Source organism: Acanthochromis polyacanthus, chromosome 14 (genome assembly GCF_021347895.1).
Source record: "Acanthochromis polyacanthus isolate Apoly-LR-REF ecotype Palm Island chromosome 14, KAUST_Apoly_ChrSc, whole genome shotgun sequence".
Lineage (NCBI taxonomy): Eukaryota > Metazoa > Chordata > Actinopteri > Pomacentridae > Acanthochromis > Acanthochromis polyacanthus.
The window spans coordinates 32011890-32027837 of record NC_067126.1 but is presented as its reverse complement, the minus strand read 5'-3'; the positions used below and the strand labels follow the sequence as shown (position 1 = coordinate 32027837).

Here is a 15948-nt window from a genome sequence, read left to right as displayed (position 1 = left end):
ACTATAAAAGCAATAGGCACGTTTCTGCTGCGTAAACATCCCAGTTTGCGTAAAATTGTAAACAAAAAGAAGAGGGAAAACTTCAGGACATTTTCTGACAGATCCTGTCTGGTTCTCATCAGGGCAAATTCCTCCACACGTGAGGCAATATTTGCCCAAATGGCATTGACACTTAATGTTATAGAATATCTAAAAAACAAAAATAAAATAAATCGGCTACGAAGGCCCCTACCAAAAAGAAATTGAATTGTTCACATGGCTTCCTTGGTGCAAACGTCAGAATGCGTATAATGGCACCAGCAGCGAGCTTATAGCTGATCCTTGCTGCTCCTCTCTCTGTTCATCTTCTTCATTTTCATCCTCCTGTTCTGGAACCAGATCTTCACTTGTCTCTCCGTTAAACTGAGTATGCGGGCCACCTCATAGCGCCGGTCTCTGGTCAGATACATGTTGTAGAGAAACTCCTTCTCCAGCTCTAAAGTCTGATATTTAGTGTAGGGACACCGCTTCTTTCTTGTTGAGCGTGCATGGATCCAGTTTGCTGCAGGGTTGTCTGTAAATCAAGGGGAAGATGTTAGAACACGTGTGATGAGCTTTATTGTATTTTTATTTTTTATTATAAACATCAGTGAGCTTAGTAAATAATTCCCAAATGGGGTTTGGGGACTTGAGTTTCTTTTCTATTATTTCCTGCATTGACAGATTTTCACCAAACCGAGGAAAACAAATCAGACTAATATCAGTGATAAAGTCTCCTCAAAATCGAAATAGATCAAATGTGTATCTATTCTGGCTTTCCTGTGTTATGAAAGACATTAGGAATCCTGCAGTACTCCTTGTAGGGCGGGTTTTTCCTCTTTCAGAACCACGGTATAGTACGAGACACTTTTATAGGTTAGTAAAAGCTCCAGTTTTACACACCCAGCTCATACAGTTCTTCGGGTTGTAAATCAGCACCGGCTATTTCGTTTACTTACTTGGGTCAAGTTGTTGTTGTTTCTCCTCTTTGGGCTCACTGTGGCTCGAAAGCTCGCTTCCACTGTGCTCCTTGGTCGCCTTTTCCGGACACTCCGACACTCCACAAGCGAATTCGCCGCTGATCGGTCGAGCTTCTGCTTCCAATGCGTCGCACTCGGTTGCCTGTTTCGCCGGCAGGACCTCCGGCTTCGTCCCGTACGGCCGACTGCCCGGGTGGAATCCGGCGAAGGAAACGTGGTTGGAGATGGGGTCCATCCAGGAGCGCACGCCAACATATCTGCCGTCCGAGGCGGGCAGATGGGACTGGTGGTGGTGGTGATGGTGCACGTACGGGTGGTAGATCCCCTGAGGGTGAACCGAGGACCAGGACGAGGAGAAAACGGCGGACTTTGGCGCAAAATTACACGAGGAGAAGTCTGCGTTGTCCCCAGCACCTGACGGCCTCGGGGTCATCGTGTGTGGAGCCTGGATAAAGCGCGCACCGTACACATCCTCCGGCTCCTGCCCCATGATAGCGTCCACATAGCAGTTACTGAGAGTGCCACTGGAAGACATTTTTGATCTCTACCTACTCATATAATATGGGTTGCACTGTTACGGGAAGCTTCCCTCTATGAACAATCATAGTATTTTTGCTGGCCTGCATCTACAGGGATTGGTTACATGGATCACGTGGTCATATTTACCAATACAGCGAGTAAATCAATCCTGCCCTTGCTCTGCTTCTTCTCTTTTTTTTTCGTCAGGTTTAATTTAGCTTTTCATTTCACAAATAATAAAAAGCCCACCATCTGATGTGACTGGAGGGAGAAAACAAGCGCTCAAATAATAAAATGTGTTTCGTCCCCTCCTCTCAGTATGCAGCTGCAACAAAACATGCAGCTCACAAAAGGAATGAGACACTTTCTCTCTCCTCACACACACACACACACACACACACACACACACACACACACACACACACACACACACACACACACACACACACACACACACACACACACACACACACACACACACACACACACACACACACACACAAAGTCAACCATCACGGATTCCTTGTATCTTAAAGCTGGAGAAAATTCTTCTAATATCGTCCTGATACCCTCAATGCTAGTAAAATGGTTTATAGACTTACAGAGTCCTCGTAAAATAGATGTAATAACATGTTGTAAAATAGCAGACGCCATTGCCGTTCAACAATGCGGTGTGTCCATTGTTAATATTTTGGCAAGGAAACATATTTTCTGGGTAGGTTTTTCTCTTTTTTTTTTTTTAAGTTGAGTAGGAAAAGGCAGTTGTGAAATTATTGTGTCCATTCAAAGGAGAGCAATGATGTATCAATAAATGTTTTATGAGGTGCGTGTGATTATACACGCCGTCAATAAAAAGAAAAAAAAATACTGAGGGTTCCATGTGTGTGTTGCTGTCTGATAGGTGTAAATTAAAAGCAATATCTTCTACATTTTGTCTTAATTTTTTTAAATAGTTAAGGAGATTTTTTTTCTTTACTTTGTGAGAGGCTATTTCTAAACCTTTAGTGCAGAAAATACAAACTTTGCAATGAAACCGTCAGGATTTAGGTCAAATGTGCAACACAAATCCACATTTACAACATTTTATTTTCATTTTTATCACAAATCAAAGTGGGTTTTGTGCCTAAATGTGGAGTTCTTCCGCTCAAATGGAAACAGAGGCCGATGTCGTTCAGTATGACCAAAGACTTGATTATTACCTGCAAATTTGAGCTTGAACATAACCTCCTCCGTCTTAGAGCCCTAACAGACTATTAGTTTCGTTATAAACAGGCCTGGACATAAAAGGCAACACTAGATTTAATTACACGACCTCCGCCTCTCTGCGTTCCTCTGCTGCACCCTTATTTTTCCACACAAACTAGTTTTGGAAAGGATCGACATATTTGCTTTCTTTGTTCACTTACTTTTTTCTCTAATTTTATAGGCTTTAGTTGGTGGGTTTCAACTTGTTTTCAGTGAGCTGGAGTGTCTCAAACAGCATGGATAATTATTTTTGATGCAACAAATACAACCTAAAACTGCTGGTTACACAAAAACGAAAATATTTTAAAGTGCTGTTTTTGCAGGCTCGTCGTAGGATTGGAGCAGAATAAGAAACATTGAGAGAAATTAGAAACACGTTTTCGGAACATTTTTGGATTATTGTTGCTTTTCTTGTATTACATTGCAAATTTTTCATTCTTTCCCAGCATTTTTTCCTCCTTATAACCATTTTACGCACAACTCTGCCCGCGTCATTTCCACCAGTGCGCAAAGCAAATTACAAATAATTGAGGATTATCAACCGCAGACTTGCACAACATAAACAGATATAGAAACAAAAATCTTTGACAATATATTTATTGCAAGATACATGCCACAAACATGCAATTAATTCACAGATTAACATCGTTTGTTCCACCACAGAAACATTTCACTACTGAGCAAAATGGGGCTTGCGCTTACTGTAAAAACAAATGCGGCACTATACGACAAGAAATGTGCTTTGAAGGCTGAAATGGAGGAACTCCTTAAGCACAGCTCGCCAGCTCCACACAATAGAATGTCTCTTGGAAGAGGGGAAGAAGTTCTCCAATAATTTAAGACCAAAAAATAGTGTTACCCTGTGATAAAATAAAACAAACACACGACGCCACACAACGTACTAAGATTGGCACAGGCCTTTTATATTTATATATATATATAGTCACAGTTTCGTTGGAGTTTAAGATAAACGTCCAATGCCACTAAAGCATCAAACTGAACATGAGGAGGAGGAGGGTGGAGGAAGAAAATTAAAGGCAGCTATGAACCTCTGAATCATGCGAGCTCACGAAAAGGTGAGATTTGAGGTCAGTTCACGGATGCGGTTTTCCCTGTTCATTTTCTTCAGCTTCATCCTGCGGTTCTGAAACCAGATCTTGACCTGCCTGTCGGTCAGGTTGACGCTCCTGCTGATCTCTAGGCGGCGCTCTCGGGTCAGGTACATATTGAACAGAAACTCCTTCTCCAACTCCAAGGTCTGGTGCTTTGTGTAGGGGCACCTTTTCTTTCTGCCACTTTTCGCCGTTAACCAGTTGTTCGTCAACGAGTCACTCTTGCAATCTGGATGGGTTGAAAAAAAATAGCAAAAAGTATTTTAAAAATTCAGACGTACAGTATTTTGGCGACGCACTCGACCTTCCTACTTGAACACAATCTCGTCTGCTGCTTTTTGGATTTCACCGCTGGGAAATAACACTCAATATAAACGCCTTCCCCTGTATAAATAAAAATGCAGGAGGGATGCTATTATGACATGCCACCGCTAATAAAACAAAAATTAAATGTAATCCCAGCTGATCCGGGCGCACGCCAGGAATACATCTTTATACAGCTGGAAAAATTAGCAGACTTCTATTAATTTTATAGGCGCGTAAAATGAATCAACGTGTAATTAAATTGTTAAAATCATCATGGAATGCAGTACTTTTGGAAAGTTGCAGGACACAAAACATGCAGTGACTTCATTAGAAGTTTACAAAAATGACAGAAAATAGTTTTTTTTTTTTTTAAATTACCAGTGCAGCTTGATGTAACTTTAGTTCCTGGAAACTCTTCAAGATGCACAAATACAGCAAAAATAATGCACAGATATTCATAGAAATGTAAATATGTGAGCCAGAGGGGAGCCAGGCTGCATGCTGCATGGTAAAAGCATTCTCTGCTGCCTATTACTGCAACCTGAGAAAGACTCTCATTAAACATTACGACTTTAGGGTTGTTTGTGTTTTATACTTGGTTTTATGATGCTGGAGCCTTCTCAGCGCAGCGCCACGAGATAAAAGCTTTCATTGTAGCCAACCCACCTTTCCCTTCCTTGTGGAGCAGCTCAGGGCTGGACACTGGAGCTTCCACTGAGCAGCTTTTCTCCTCCGAGCCGGACTTAGGATCCGGGCTTTCCTCTGCGGGCACCGGCGGGCTCGTGGTCTCCGGCTTTTGCGGGACGTCCTCGATTTTCTTTTCCACCTCTGCAAAATTAGTAGAGGACGACTGCGCCTTCGGGGTGACCCGGCTGAGCTGCATCAGCGTCGGGTTTGGGCTCGGCGGCTCATGGCAGTAGTTTTCCTGATGCTTCCCGTTCGCATAAGTTTGGCTCAGTCTGAAATAGCCCGGAACCGGGATCTCTGGGCCATCGACTGGTGGACAGGATTCGGGGATAACGTTAGAATATGCGGGGACCTCTGTCGAGCTGACTTTTTGTACTCTCTTATCGGAGTACATGCAGCAGTTACTCTCTTCCTTTATGCTCTGTGAAAATGTACAGTTTGAAATCTGACTGGGCGCCTCTATTCTGCAGGGTCTACTCGGATCAGTCCAGTTATCTATTTGAGGTATGTACGAGTGGACATTCATGCCCATAGTTTGGTGGTTGACCTCCCCTCTTTTGCCGAAAGACGGCAGGAGTCCACAGGTTTGCATTCCGTAAGTTCCCATTTCTGAGCCAGACGGCATGTACATGTTGCTGTTGGAGTAAAAGCTGTCCGTCCTGCAGGCACCAATTAGAGAGTCCACTAAAAATGTGTTGGCCGCAGGAGAGCTACTGGGAAAGGACATTTTTTGGGGTTAAGCTCTTTAGAGGAGAGAGATGTCCTTTGTAAGCTGACATATCTAAGGAAAAACAATCTGTAAGTCAGGATGCCTCCCGACCACATGACAAGCCCACCAATGAGATTTGAAAATGGCCTTGAGACGCAGCCTCCTCTGCGCACACGCTCGCTCTGCGGATGACGTGGTCAACAGCGACACCTACAACACGGACTTGAAATTGGTTTTGCGGATTCACGCATGACAGCGGGGGCATCGCGGGACTTCAATAAAGCCGAAACAATTGCATTTAAAAGACGATTTGAATCACCATTTGTGGCATTTTTGCATCCACAAGCGACGCTCTGGGAAGCGTTTTAATGCGTAGAAATCCCCAAAAGGATAGAAATGTGCCTCTGTGTGGCAAATCGTGTGAGTGTGTGTGTGCGTGAGGTGCAGCCTTCACTGCGCATTGACACAACTGCAGACTATTTTGGGGGAAAAAGTAACCAGCTGCACTGACTACAATGTTATTTTATTCATATGAACCCTTCTCATGACTCCAAACCCACCAACGAGACAGTGTGCATTAATTGTATTTGCATAGATTTTATTCTCTATAATATATTTAAATCAAAAATATAAAGCAAAAGAATAAAGTTGAGTACGAAATTTAAATATACAGTTTGCTCTCTTTATTTTTCTTCAACTTAACTTAAGGTATGACATTTGCTTTATTTTTTGACTATTTGCATTGAATTTTTGTTGTTTAGGATGGCGTTTTTAGAATTAAGCAGCACAAAAACATTCGATAAAGAGACAGAGGCCATTTAGATTTAATGCACGACACCAGTTTAAAAATAAGGAATCCTAAAGGTAAACAGTGGATCCACCTTTTGCAGACTGCAAGCATGAAGGGCAACGTTATAGTGTTGCAAAGCTTTCACTGTTACTAAATAATGTCCTCTTAATCCAGATTGAAAATCCACATTAAGTATTTGCTCAGGAGCTTTATTTTCATTTTTAAGTCACAAGCGCGTTTTCAAAGTTGGAAATAACCTGCTGCAGGCGGTGTGCACACAGCCTGCATGGGGCTTTATTTTGCTAAGTGCCTCATTGTTTTACTCTGCGAGGAAGGCAAATGTGTGCACGATAAAGAATCCTGCCTGCTAAAGCAGAGGAGGGGAAAAAACACACTTTGTCCCTGAAAAAAGGCCGCAATGCCTGCAAGAGACTCCACAGGTCTTAAAGAAAAACACAAGAAATGCAGCTGGAAATAAGAGTATGTTTGATATTACTGCGAAAAACTAAAATAATCAGTTTATGAGGGAATGAGGTTTTTAATTTTAGATGTAAACAACTGGTTGTAAGTAAACACTATTGGTATGGAAATGATCTCAGCATTAGAGGATGTTTTTTTTTTTTTAAAAAAAAGCTAAATATATGCCCAAGAGTTCAGTTTTTTTATTTTAAAAGAAAAAATGCAATAATCAAATGAGACAAGACAACACAGACACCGTTCTTTGTTTTAATGATCATGTTTCTATGATAATAATAATGACAACTGCGCAAAGATAACACTGATATTGTTTCATATACCGTGAAAACAAACCTATAATATGAGAGTATATTCATAAGGGTGAAATCAACAATTCGTACATACATACAAAATATACACAAGACTTGACTGAAGGAATATTTTTAACAAAAAAGAAGAGAAAAATAAAATAGTGCGCATATTACGCAGCATTATTGCCATACTTGGTCGTTATTATCATCACCAGTAATAATAATATTTTAAAGCAAATTCCAGCAGATTCACTGATATTTAAAGCATAATAAAACAAAGCATAAAAAGGGGTTCCTAAATAAAAGAGACGAACACTTTGAAACGAAACCCGAAAACTTGAAAATGCAAAAAAGCTGTGGGTTTTTTGGGGAATATCTGTAACGTTTCTGTGTTTTAAAGCAAATAGCCGGTTTTACAGTTATGCAGCTGCGAATTAAAATGAAATGAAAGCGAGTTCAAAGCGTGTGTATTTGAATATTAACAACGCAATAATATTTGGAGCCTGCAGAGACAGATATCAGAGGCCTGCAGGTGAAGATCTGAGTCTTTACGATGAGGATGACAAAGCCTCGAAGCAGAATTATATTTCTTTTGTTTCCAAACGCACGAATATGAGATGCAAATTTGATCGCTGCTTGGAAGAAGACTCAGGAATTAAATCCCCTCAGAGTGAGAAAAAATGTGTGTTAAGATTAGATATGTTCTTATATTTTTCTTTAGAGGAACTGTAGGCTGCAGTGGTGAGTGTTTTTACATATATATTTGAAGGAGGGAAAAAAAACACATGTGCCTTTGAGGGTTCTGGCTTAATTAAAAAAAAAAAAAAAGATATTCTGCTGAAAACGCAACAATAATTCAGCCGACTGGAAGAAGTAATGATTAAAATAAAAAATTGAAACAACCCCGTGTGCTGAACTGATTATTCCTCCACTGGCTGATTATCATGCAGGGTGCATGTTAAATTGCCTGAACTGTGGGTTTCCACTGGCGGCCCAAAAGCTGAAAGTCTGCCCTCATGTGGATACACCGAGAATCAGAGTGAAATACCCCACACAGTTGGTAATGCAATTTCACTGTAGGACAACATGACAACCAGCTGAACGCTTAATGAAATCTCTTTTCTAACAGCCTTTATGGGAAATAACTGCAGCTAAATATGACACATCAAGAATGACATTAACGTTAATCTCTCTCCAAACGCCAAACTTTAGTTTTCGAACAAAGGAGGCAGAAACAGGAGGTTTAACTGTTGCTAAAGTGGAAATAACGACCTCCTGCATCACATAAACTACCAATAAGCGGCTGTTAGTGAGGAATCATTGCATTTATTTAGTCTGATCCTCTACCGGTTACAAAAATGATACAATAACACGCGCTATTTATGGCAAACAGGTGAGGCGCAATGATGGAATCGTCTCACCTGCGTCACACAGAAACGCGCAATCCGTGATTCTCCTCATCAGCAGCAAATTCAAAACACCCATTTCCAATTTCCAATACAACAGCTGAGGAGATAAACTTGAAAAGCCACTTATCCTTCCAGATGGTGGTCCTGTCCACAGTATTTTCCACTGTTTTCCAGTAAACTCTGCTGAGATTACAAGTGCGCCAAGAGGCCAAAAACGAGCTAAATGTGGGACGTGGTGCGCAGCAATCTCTTGAATTCTCCCAGCTTTTCTAGCCTGGAGTTAAAGTACTTAAAAGTCAGGAAGGAGAATCAGTCCTCATGTGGTCTGGGGGTTGGGACACCAAAGTCCAATAGCCCCCTATTTAGACATTTACAGCTACTTTTATTATACCGTCTAGACGGTTCAAGGTTTAGTAAACAATCCAGTGTTTGAAAGCAAAGGAAATAACGGGACCATACAAGCGCCAAACTTCTCAACTGATGAATCTGTCGAAAATTTCCCCCTATGTCTTGCGTTATTTTTGAACTTGGGTTTGAGCTCATGTGACCGGTTTCGTGACTATAGGATGCACTTTGTCTTTTTTGCCTACTTTTATTTCACACCACAAGGTACATTACATGCGTCTTACAAACGTACATACACAAGGAAGGAAGCCTACATATATGTTTTATATAAATAATTTCAAAGCACAGGTCGCCACTTGCTGAAATATCCGTTGCCAATACCGCGAAAAAAGACATGAATACAAATAAATAAAGGCAGAAATTGTCGCAACAGAACAGCAGCTCGGTTTTGTAAGTGCCAGATATTTGTAAAATCAGCTGTTTAAATGTGACCAGAGTTCAAATGTGAGACCAGTCTTTAAAGCATGTGTGTGTGTAGCTGCTATTTACTCCCGTGTGTGTGTTGGTGTGTGTGTGTGTGTGGGGCTCTGATTCTGTCATGTATCAGAATAAAGGATTCCCAGTGAAATACTGTAGGCGGTCGCGGTTGAGCTTTTTCTCTTTCATTCTTCTATTCTGAAACCAGATCTTCACCTGCCGATCTGTCAGGTTTAACATCCTGGACAGCTGCAGACGCTTCTCTTTGTTAATGTACACGTTGAAGAAAACTCTCGTTCAAGTTCTCGGATTTGGTATTTGGAGTAAGGACACCTCTTCTTCCTGGACTTGGTTGATGAACCTGTACAAGACAAAAAAAAAAAATAATGAAACGGCGCTGTTTTGGAAATGGAAAAAGTGGAGATCAAGACAGAAAATGTTGAGTGTAGCTCAGCTAACTGGTTTAACAGATGCATTTATTTATTTATTTACTTATGCACGAAGGCCTTCTCGTCCACACACACGCACACACACACACACACACACACACACACTGAGAAAGGAATTTGCATGAAAATGAACTTAAAATGCTCTGGTTTTACGCATAGGTTGCTGCTTGCATGGAGACACAGTTACACAACACTCTGTATTCTTATATCTTCACAGCACTACCTATAACAGATAAAAAATAAATAGATTTATAAAACGATTTGTAATTTACTTTAATGCCCCATCAATACAAATCAAATCCAGCGATATAGCACTGTTACTGGTCACAAGGAAACCTTTAAGTACGCTAACTTAACGGTTTCCCATTGTAAATACCTTTACAACCGTAAAGTGAATCTTATTGGGATATAAAAGCTTTTGCATGCTTATAAAGACGCACATAACCCTGGGACGGTCAAGGCGGTGGACAGAGTGCAGCCCAGACGCTCTAATCTGGAAATTGTACACTTTCTATCCAAGACAAATAGTGAAAAACACCAACTTACTTTGCTGGTTGTTCTTGTCGCCGCAGTTGGAGGATGAGTCCTCGTCCATGCTCCCGGTCGGCTCAGCTTTGTGCTGCTCCAGTTTGGTTAAAGCCTGATTGTTATTCGCAGCATCACCGGGCACGGCAGAGTCTGTCTTTTGTTTGGGGAGCTCCGCGTTGGGCTTGTCCGAGTTAGGCGTGTCAAGAAACTGGTCGAAGCCCTGGGGAAGCACCCCGTTTCGGCCGACACCGGTGAAGAAACTGCAGGGCGAGCTGGTCCCGCCGTGGTGGCCGTACAAGGACTCGTTTTTGAAAATTACATCCGCCCTGCTGCTCGAGGACTGGATCAAGTCCCGGTGCATTATCTCGTCCGTGGAGTAGTAGGACGCGTAATTGCCCCTGTAGTGCCATTTGGGATGGTCCAGTCCATAATCCCTATAAGCGACTTCTCGAACAGGTTGGACTTGAGCTATGTTGGGAGAATATGGGAAATTAATCTGACACGAAGTGGTCTGCGGTAAAAAGGAGGAGACTGATGTAAAATCGGGCGTCGAAACGTAATAAGTGCAGCTCGGTAAAACATATTTGACGCACAGCTGCGATCATCGTATTCCGTCATATCTCTTCTTCCCTTTTCCTCTTTGCAACAGAGGAAAGGAATTGGCAGCTTGACTGTGTTAAACTTTGTCCATCTATAGCACCACAGGCGTGTGGAAAGACCCCGCCAGGGAGAAAAAATCGGAAACGTAGGCAGACCTGCAATACATCTTGATCGATTCTTGAGGTAATTGTGTCATGTGATCCAGCTAAGAAATTACCATACATCAATATCAGTCATTAAAACTGTCCGGAGAAACTCATGTGAGCGCATACAAGAGCCTCCATTGGCTCCCTGGCTGCAGAGGAAACTCCTCTCCAGCCTTCTTGCCCTATAGCTCACGGAAAAAGAAATCTGTGAACCATCGCTGGAATATTTAATTGAAAGCTTTACAGCAACATCATCCTCATCGTGTAATGATATGTAATGGCAGGCCACACACGCTGACTGCGTCGGTAAATTCGCGCAATTTGGAGCAGCGTGTTTGTAGCAACAGTTAGTTAAACAGAAATATGGAAGTTGACCCCCGCCACTTGATGCAAAAAAGAAAAAGAAAAAAAAAAGGAAAGAAAGAAACTGAAAAGCTCGGAGAGAGAGGGGGAACGTAGGTGCACACGCTGCACAAATTAAACCAGAACCCTGTAGAATAATGACTCATCAAGTCCGTTTTTATGCAAATAAATGTTAAGGTTCACTGCGTGTAATCACTGTGCACCATGATGGTGGGAGCACAGTAAATACGCAAACGCACGCCAGAAGGAAATAATTGGAATTCATAGTGCAAGCCTCTGGGCCTGCAGCATGGTGCAAGAAAAAAAAACAAAAAAAAAACAGGCGCCACAAAAGACCACAAAACTGCTGCCCTGATACACATTCTTTTGTATAATCTGTTGCAAAATCCTCAAATTCCTCCACTATCAAGACGTTTTGTATTAAATTACGAAAACACACATTTTCTGCTGCTTTTTAAAGAATAAAAACAAACCTTAATATTCAGTGCAGATGGATACCTTTGAAAACAGCCAAATAAAACAGCCCACGGTATGTGTATTGCAAACGCAGAAAAGTGGATCTCCACTAAAGCAGAAGTCGTTTGCAAGTATGAATCACTGAGCATCATTCGGCATTGCCAAGTCCAGAACAACTGGCTTTGACCGTCTGTGGTCTAGGTGATGTCCACCAAGCATTCACCAACAAGCCTACGCAGCCAAATCATTTTATTGCACGAAGGCGGCCATGCCAGCAGAGCTCCACTCCTTGTCGGTGGAGAAAACCAAGTTAACACGCCGGTGAAAGGATACCTCCTAGAATCAAGCTTCGACCAGATATTTCTGTGCATGTAAGTATATTTTTTGCCTTTTCAAAATTCACAAACAGGGAAAAAAAAGGGAGTTACTTAAAAGAAACCAGTAGTGTATAGTTTTTGCTGCAGGATACTGGAAGAAGCATTAGGTTAATACAAATAAATATAAAATAAAGAAGTATTGCGCAAAGAATTGTGAAGTGCAGGTCTAATTTGAATGGCAGAAGGTTGTGGTTAGATTAGCAGCTCCTCCACTGCTTCACACGCAATGTGGACACGCAGCTTACAGACGACTAGGTTTATTGTTATTGGGGGTAAAATTAAGCTCACTGCTCGGCTTCTCTGTCCTAAACCTCAGCACACTTCACACTGGAAGCCCTTTAAAACGGAGAAACCGTGTGAAATAAGGTTTGCTTTTATTTAGAGAAATTGGGCCAAAAAAAACCCAAACCGAGTTTAATTTACCCAAGCAGAGGTTTTAGCGTGCAAAAGGCATCATTATTCATCAACAACCATCACAAATTGTACAATAAAACGTCGTAGAATGGGTTGGAGACTGAATTAGTTTCAGTTCTTAGATAGACAAAGTTGGGGCGACTTGTTGCTCCTCTCTTGTTGTGATTATTGTGGGCTGTGGATCTTATTTTAATGTTTTAAATTGTCATTTTCTTGTGAAACACTTTGAAAAGCAGAAGTTAAACATTCTTAAGGCCTTCTTTTTATTGGTATTATTATTAGCAGTAGTAGTATTAATATAATTATAATTACTATGATTGTTGTAAATATTACTTATTACTTATTATCATTATTAGTATAATTATTTTGTTTTGCACTTGAAATATTTAGTCATATCCAGTGTTGTAGGCTTTAACTGTGGAATTCAGAAATGTGCTTTTTCGTTGCGCGCGTTATATTAAATCAGGCCTGTTTGCTAAAAATCTACCAAATCTACATTTTGACCCATTTCAAAAGTGCTCATAGATTACTGGTTCGAAACACATTTATGGATCCCCACAAAGAAGTAGCTTTGTGCGCATATTGAGAGAGCAATGCGCAGCCTACTAACTTGACCTTAACTTTGTTTTGGCACCCCCACTATCTTAAGGAGCCTGTGCAACGCTGTCTGGCAGTAAACCAATAAAGCAACAAATACTATGGGAAAAACGCCGCGTATCGAACGCAGAGAAAACCCATTGCTGGATTCCAAAATTGCCTTCAGAGCAATTAAAGTTAATAGCAGTGAAACACGTCGTCTGTGAGGTTTTTTAAGCTTAAAACAATCCGCACCAACTCGAGGTGGCACGCAGGAGGCCCGCGGTGTGTGATGGTAGATATACCCTATAAATATAATTTTAAATACAGAAAGAACGCACCAATGTAAAGGAGCTACAAAATAAAAGATAAAAAGTGAGGGGAAATTCCTGTAACAGTCACTAATGGAGAAACCATTCCTTTACGTTCCATTACAAATTACTAGCTTTGAAATGTTACTTTCATAATGGTGTACTGTGACTGCAGTGTTACAGAAACCTAAGCACTGCAGGGATGCAGCGATGATGACGTGATAATGATGTAATGAGAGGGATCAGTAATAGATCCACTCTCCTCTAAGGCTTCAAGTGTCCTGGTCTGCTGCTGGCGGCTTTTACCTTCATACTTTTCTTTTAAAACTCCACAAACCAACTTCAGACCAGCAGGCTTAAACTTTGTCATTTCTCAACCACAGTATAGAAACTGGGGTGAAATGTTCTGGGAAAGACAAACAACGAGACATTTAGATTTTGCCCACACCGCTTACGCCACTAAAATAAGCGCAGAGGAACCTGTTTTAGCCTGGAAAGTGCGCACAGGATCGCTGAGATATGCAAGGCAGTGCATGACTTCTGGAATGACACCAGATCCATTTGGTCACTGCCACAGTGACCTCCAACATGTGGAGATTTTCTGTGGGTGAGAGCTAATGCTGCTGCTGCGTTAAGCACTGTGAGGAGGAATTACGCAGATAAAGGATTGAGGGCTAACTGAAAACAGACCGAGGCGTTTGATTCCAAAGAGAGTAACCCAGAGAGATGTTAACGTGCCTGGGTATAAAAGTAACAAATACTCTGCTTCCATGCATACAGGCATTTTAAAGTGAGGAGCAGTTACTTTTACGCACACGCTTACCCATCCATCCATGGTTATTTCACATCAGTAGGTACAACTATAAAACACCTATAGAGGTTTCCCCACAAAAAACACAATCTTCCTTTTAAATATCACCAAATATGTGTTGTGAAGATGTGTAGACTATTTTCCCCTTTCAATATTTCAACAGAAAAATAATAGGATCCGATAGCGAGCGACTATTCCCTGCGCAAGCGTGAAGCCTTTGGATTAAAAGTTCCCTTCATTATCAGTTCTAAATATATAAAATATCTAAACGATACACAACAAGTTGGCTGCAGGTCGTTTTTAAAAGGATCTTTATTTACAAATGCATTCATCTTCACGTTGCATCCACTTTGCAAAACCTACTGTCCGTGAATAAAACGATGGCTGGTGTAAGTTTCATCCTTATTCATATCAATAACATGCTCTCTGAAATTAGTTTTAATAGAGTCAAATTTCAACTAAAATATACATTAATTATGCATTTTTAAAAACTGGAATCTGCAAACCAGGAGTGATTCTGATGCAACCACTGGATGTGCGTCATATCCACGGGGTTTTGTGGCAATGCAGAGGTACAGCAATAACAATCCACGCTTCGTTTACAACAAATATAATGTAGTTTAAAATAACACCATCAGAATGCTTCACATTCACAAACTCACTTGTTTCGCAGGCATTAGAAGTAAATACCTTTCAGCACTAAATGAGGCGCAAATCTCTTCCTCCAGATAAACCTCCCACAGGACGCGGCCACATAGAACATGAGCAACGTGACATTAGAGTTTCTTTTTTCTATTTTTACAGAATTACAATCAAAGTGGGGAAATCAGACGTTTAATTAAATAACAGCAATTAGGAAAAGGGCATGCATTTATAATATACTTCGCAATACTGACTTTTGATAATGTTCGCAACCGTAAACATGAACTTGACTGTTTGCTTCCATATCAAGCCAACACGACATTTGCGGGCTGTAAGACAAAACACACAAAAACGCAATTCCAGTTTACACACGTGTCACATTTGTGTCGGATAAGAAAGAAGGTGTACATTTCAAATTATCCGCAGATACAGGTCAGGCAGTGGCTTTGGCCTGCTGCGCATTTGGTTCACCTGAGAGCCAAAAACTCCGCTGTATGTTGACGCGTAATGCAAATATCTGTTTTTCTCACCACAACAGTTCTTTTTTTTTGGATTAAATGAAACTGTGGCCCATAATGTGACACAATGTGATATTTACATTTAACCAATACGTCTGCCTTATCGTAATCTTAACCAAAGTGCTTTTTCTGTAATAACCAATCGTGCGCTTTTTTACGCCAGCTATCCACCCCAGCCACCTTCCAGTTCATAAATGCAGAGCTTCAGTCACTAAGAAATAATTTTTAAAAATGCATCTGAACATATTCCAGTCAGTGTTTGCGTTTGCAACTTGAACGTAATTGAGAAAACAATTTAGAAGGATAAGCAGTGATTTCTGGCAGACAGGGCTGGCGCAGCACATGGAGCTGTGGTATTGATGCGCTGCTGGTCATGATCAAGTCCAAAGGTCA

General features: G+C 41.1%; 3 protein-coding genes across 3 annotated transcripts; all 3 read right to left on the bottom strand.

The window, feature by feature from the left end:
• Window positions 1–242: 242 nt before the first annotated feature.
• hoxd9a (homeobox D9a) lies at window positions 243–1554 on the bottom strand. Its single transcript, XM_022198874.2, has 2 exons — window positions 978–1554; window positions 243–553 (listed from the first exon to the last, which is right to left on the bottom strand). Exons 1-2 carry the CDS (start codon window positions 1531–1533, stop codon window positions 309–311), a joined length of 801 nt encoding a protein of 266 aa, XP_022054566.1. The 5' UTR covers window positions 1534–1554; the 3' UTR covers window positions 243–308.
• Window positions 1555–3828: 2274 nt separating this feature from the next.
• On the bottom strand, window positions 3829–5594 carry hoxd10a (homeobox D10a). The gene is made up of 2 exons (XM_022198873.1): window positions 4847–5594; window positions 3829–4103 (listed from the first exon to the last, which is right to left on the bottom strand). The coding sequence occupies exons 1-2, from the start codon at window positions 5592–5594 to the stop codon at window positions 3829–3831; spliced, it is 1023 nt and encodes a 340-aa protein (XP_022054565.1).
• A 3896-nt stretch (window positions 5595–9490) lies between these two features.
• Window positions 9491–10974, bottom strand: hoxd11a (homeobox D11a). The gene is given in 4 exon segments (XM_022198871.2): window positions 9491–9654; window positions 9657–9725; window positions 10360–10917; window positions 10920–10974. Coding segments are annotated over 4 exon segments (831 nt in total). The 5' UTR covers window positions 10960–10974.
• Window positions 10975–15948: the final 4974 nt, after the last annotated feature.

Bases quoted from the DNA above. Each gene is read 5' to 3' on its own strand.
- hoxd9a (XM_022198874.2), bottom strand. From the start codon at position 1,533: ATGTCTTCCAGTGGCACTCTCAGTAACTGCTATGTGGACGCTATCATG. The intron at 554-977 runs GTAAGTAAACGA...CTTGATTTACAG, and splicing joins ACAACAACAACTTGACCCAA to ACAACCCTGCAGCAAACTGG.
- hoxd10a (XM_022198873.1), bottom strand. From the start codon at position 5,594: ATGTCCTTTCCCAGTAGCTCTCCTGCGGCCAACACATTTTTAGTGGAC. The intron at 4,104-4,846 runs GTGGGTTGGCTA...CAACCCATCCAG, and splicing joins GCTCCACAAGGAAGGGAAAG to ATTGCAAGAGTGACTCGTTG.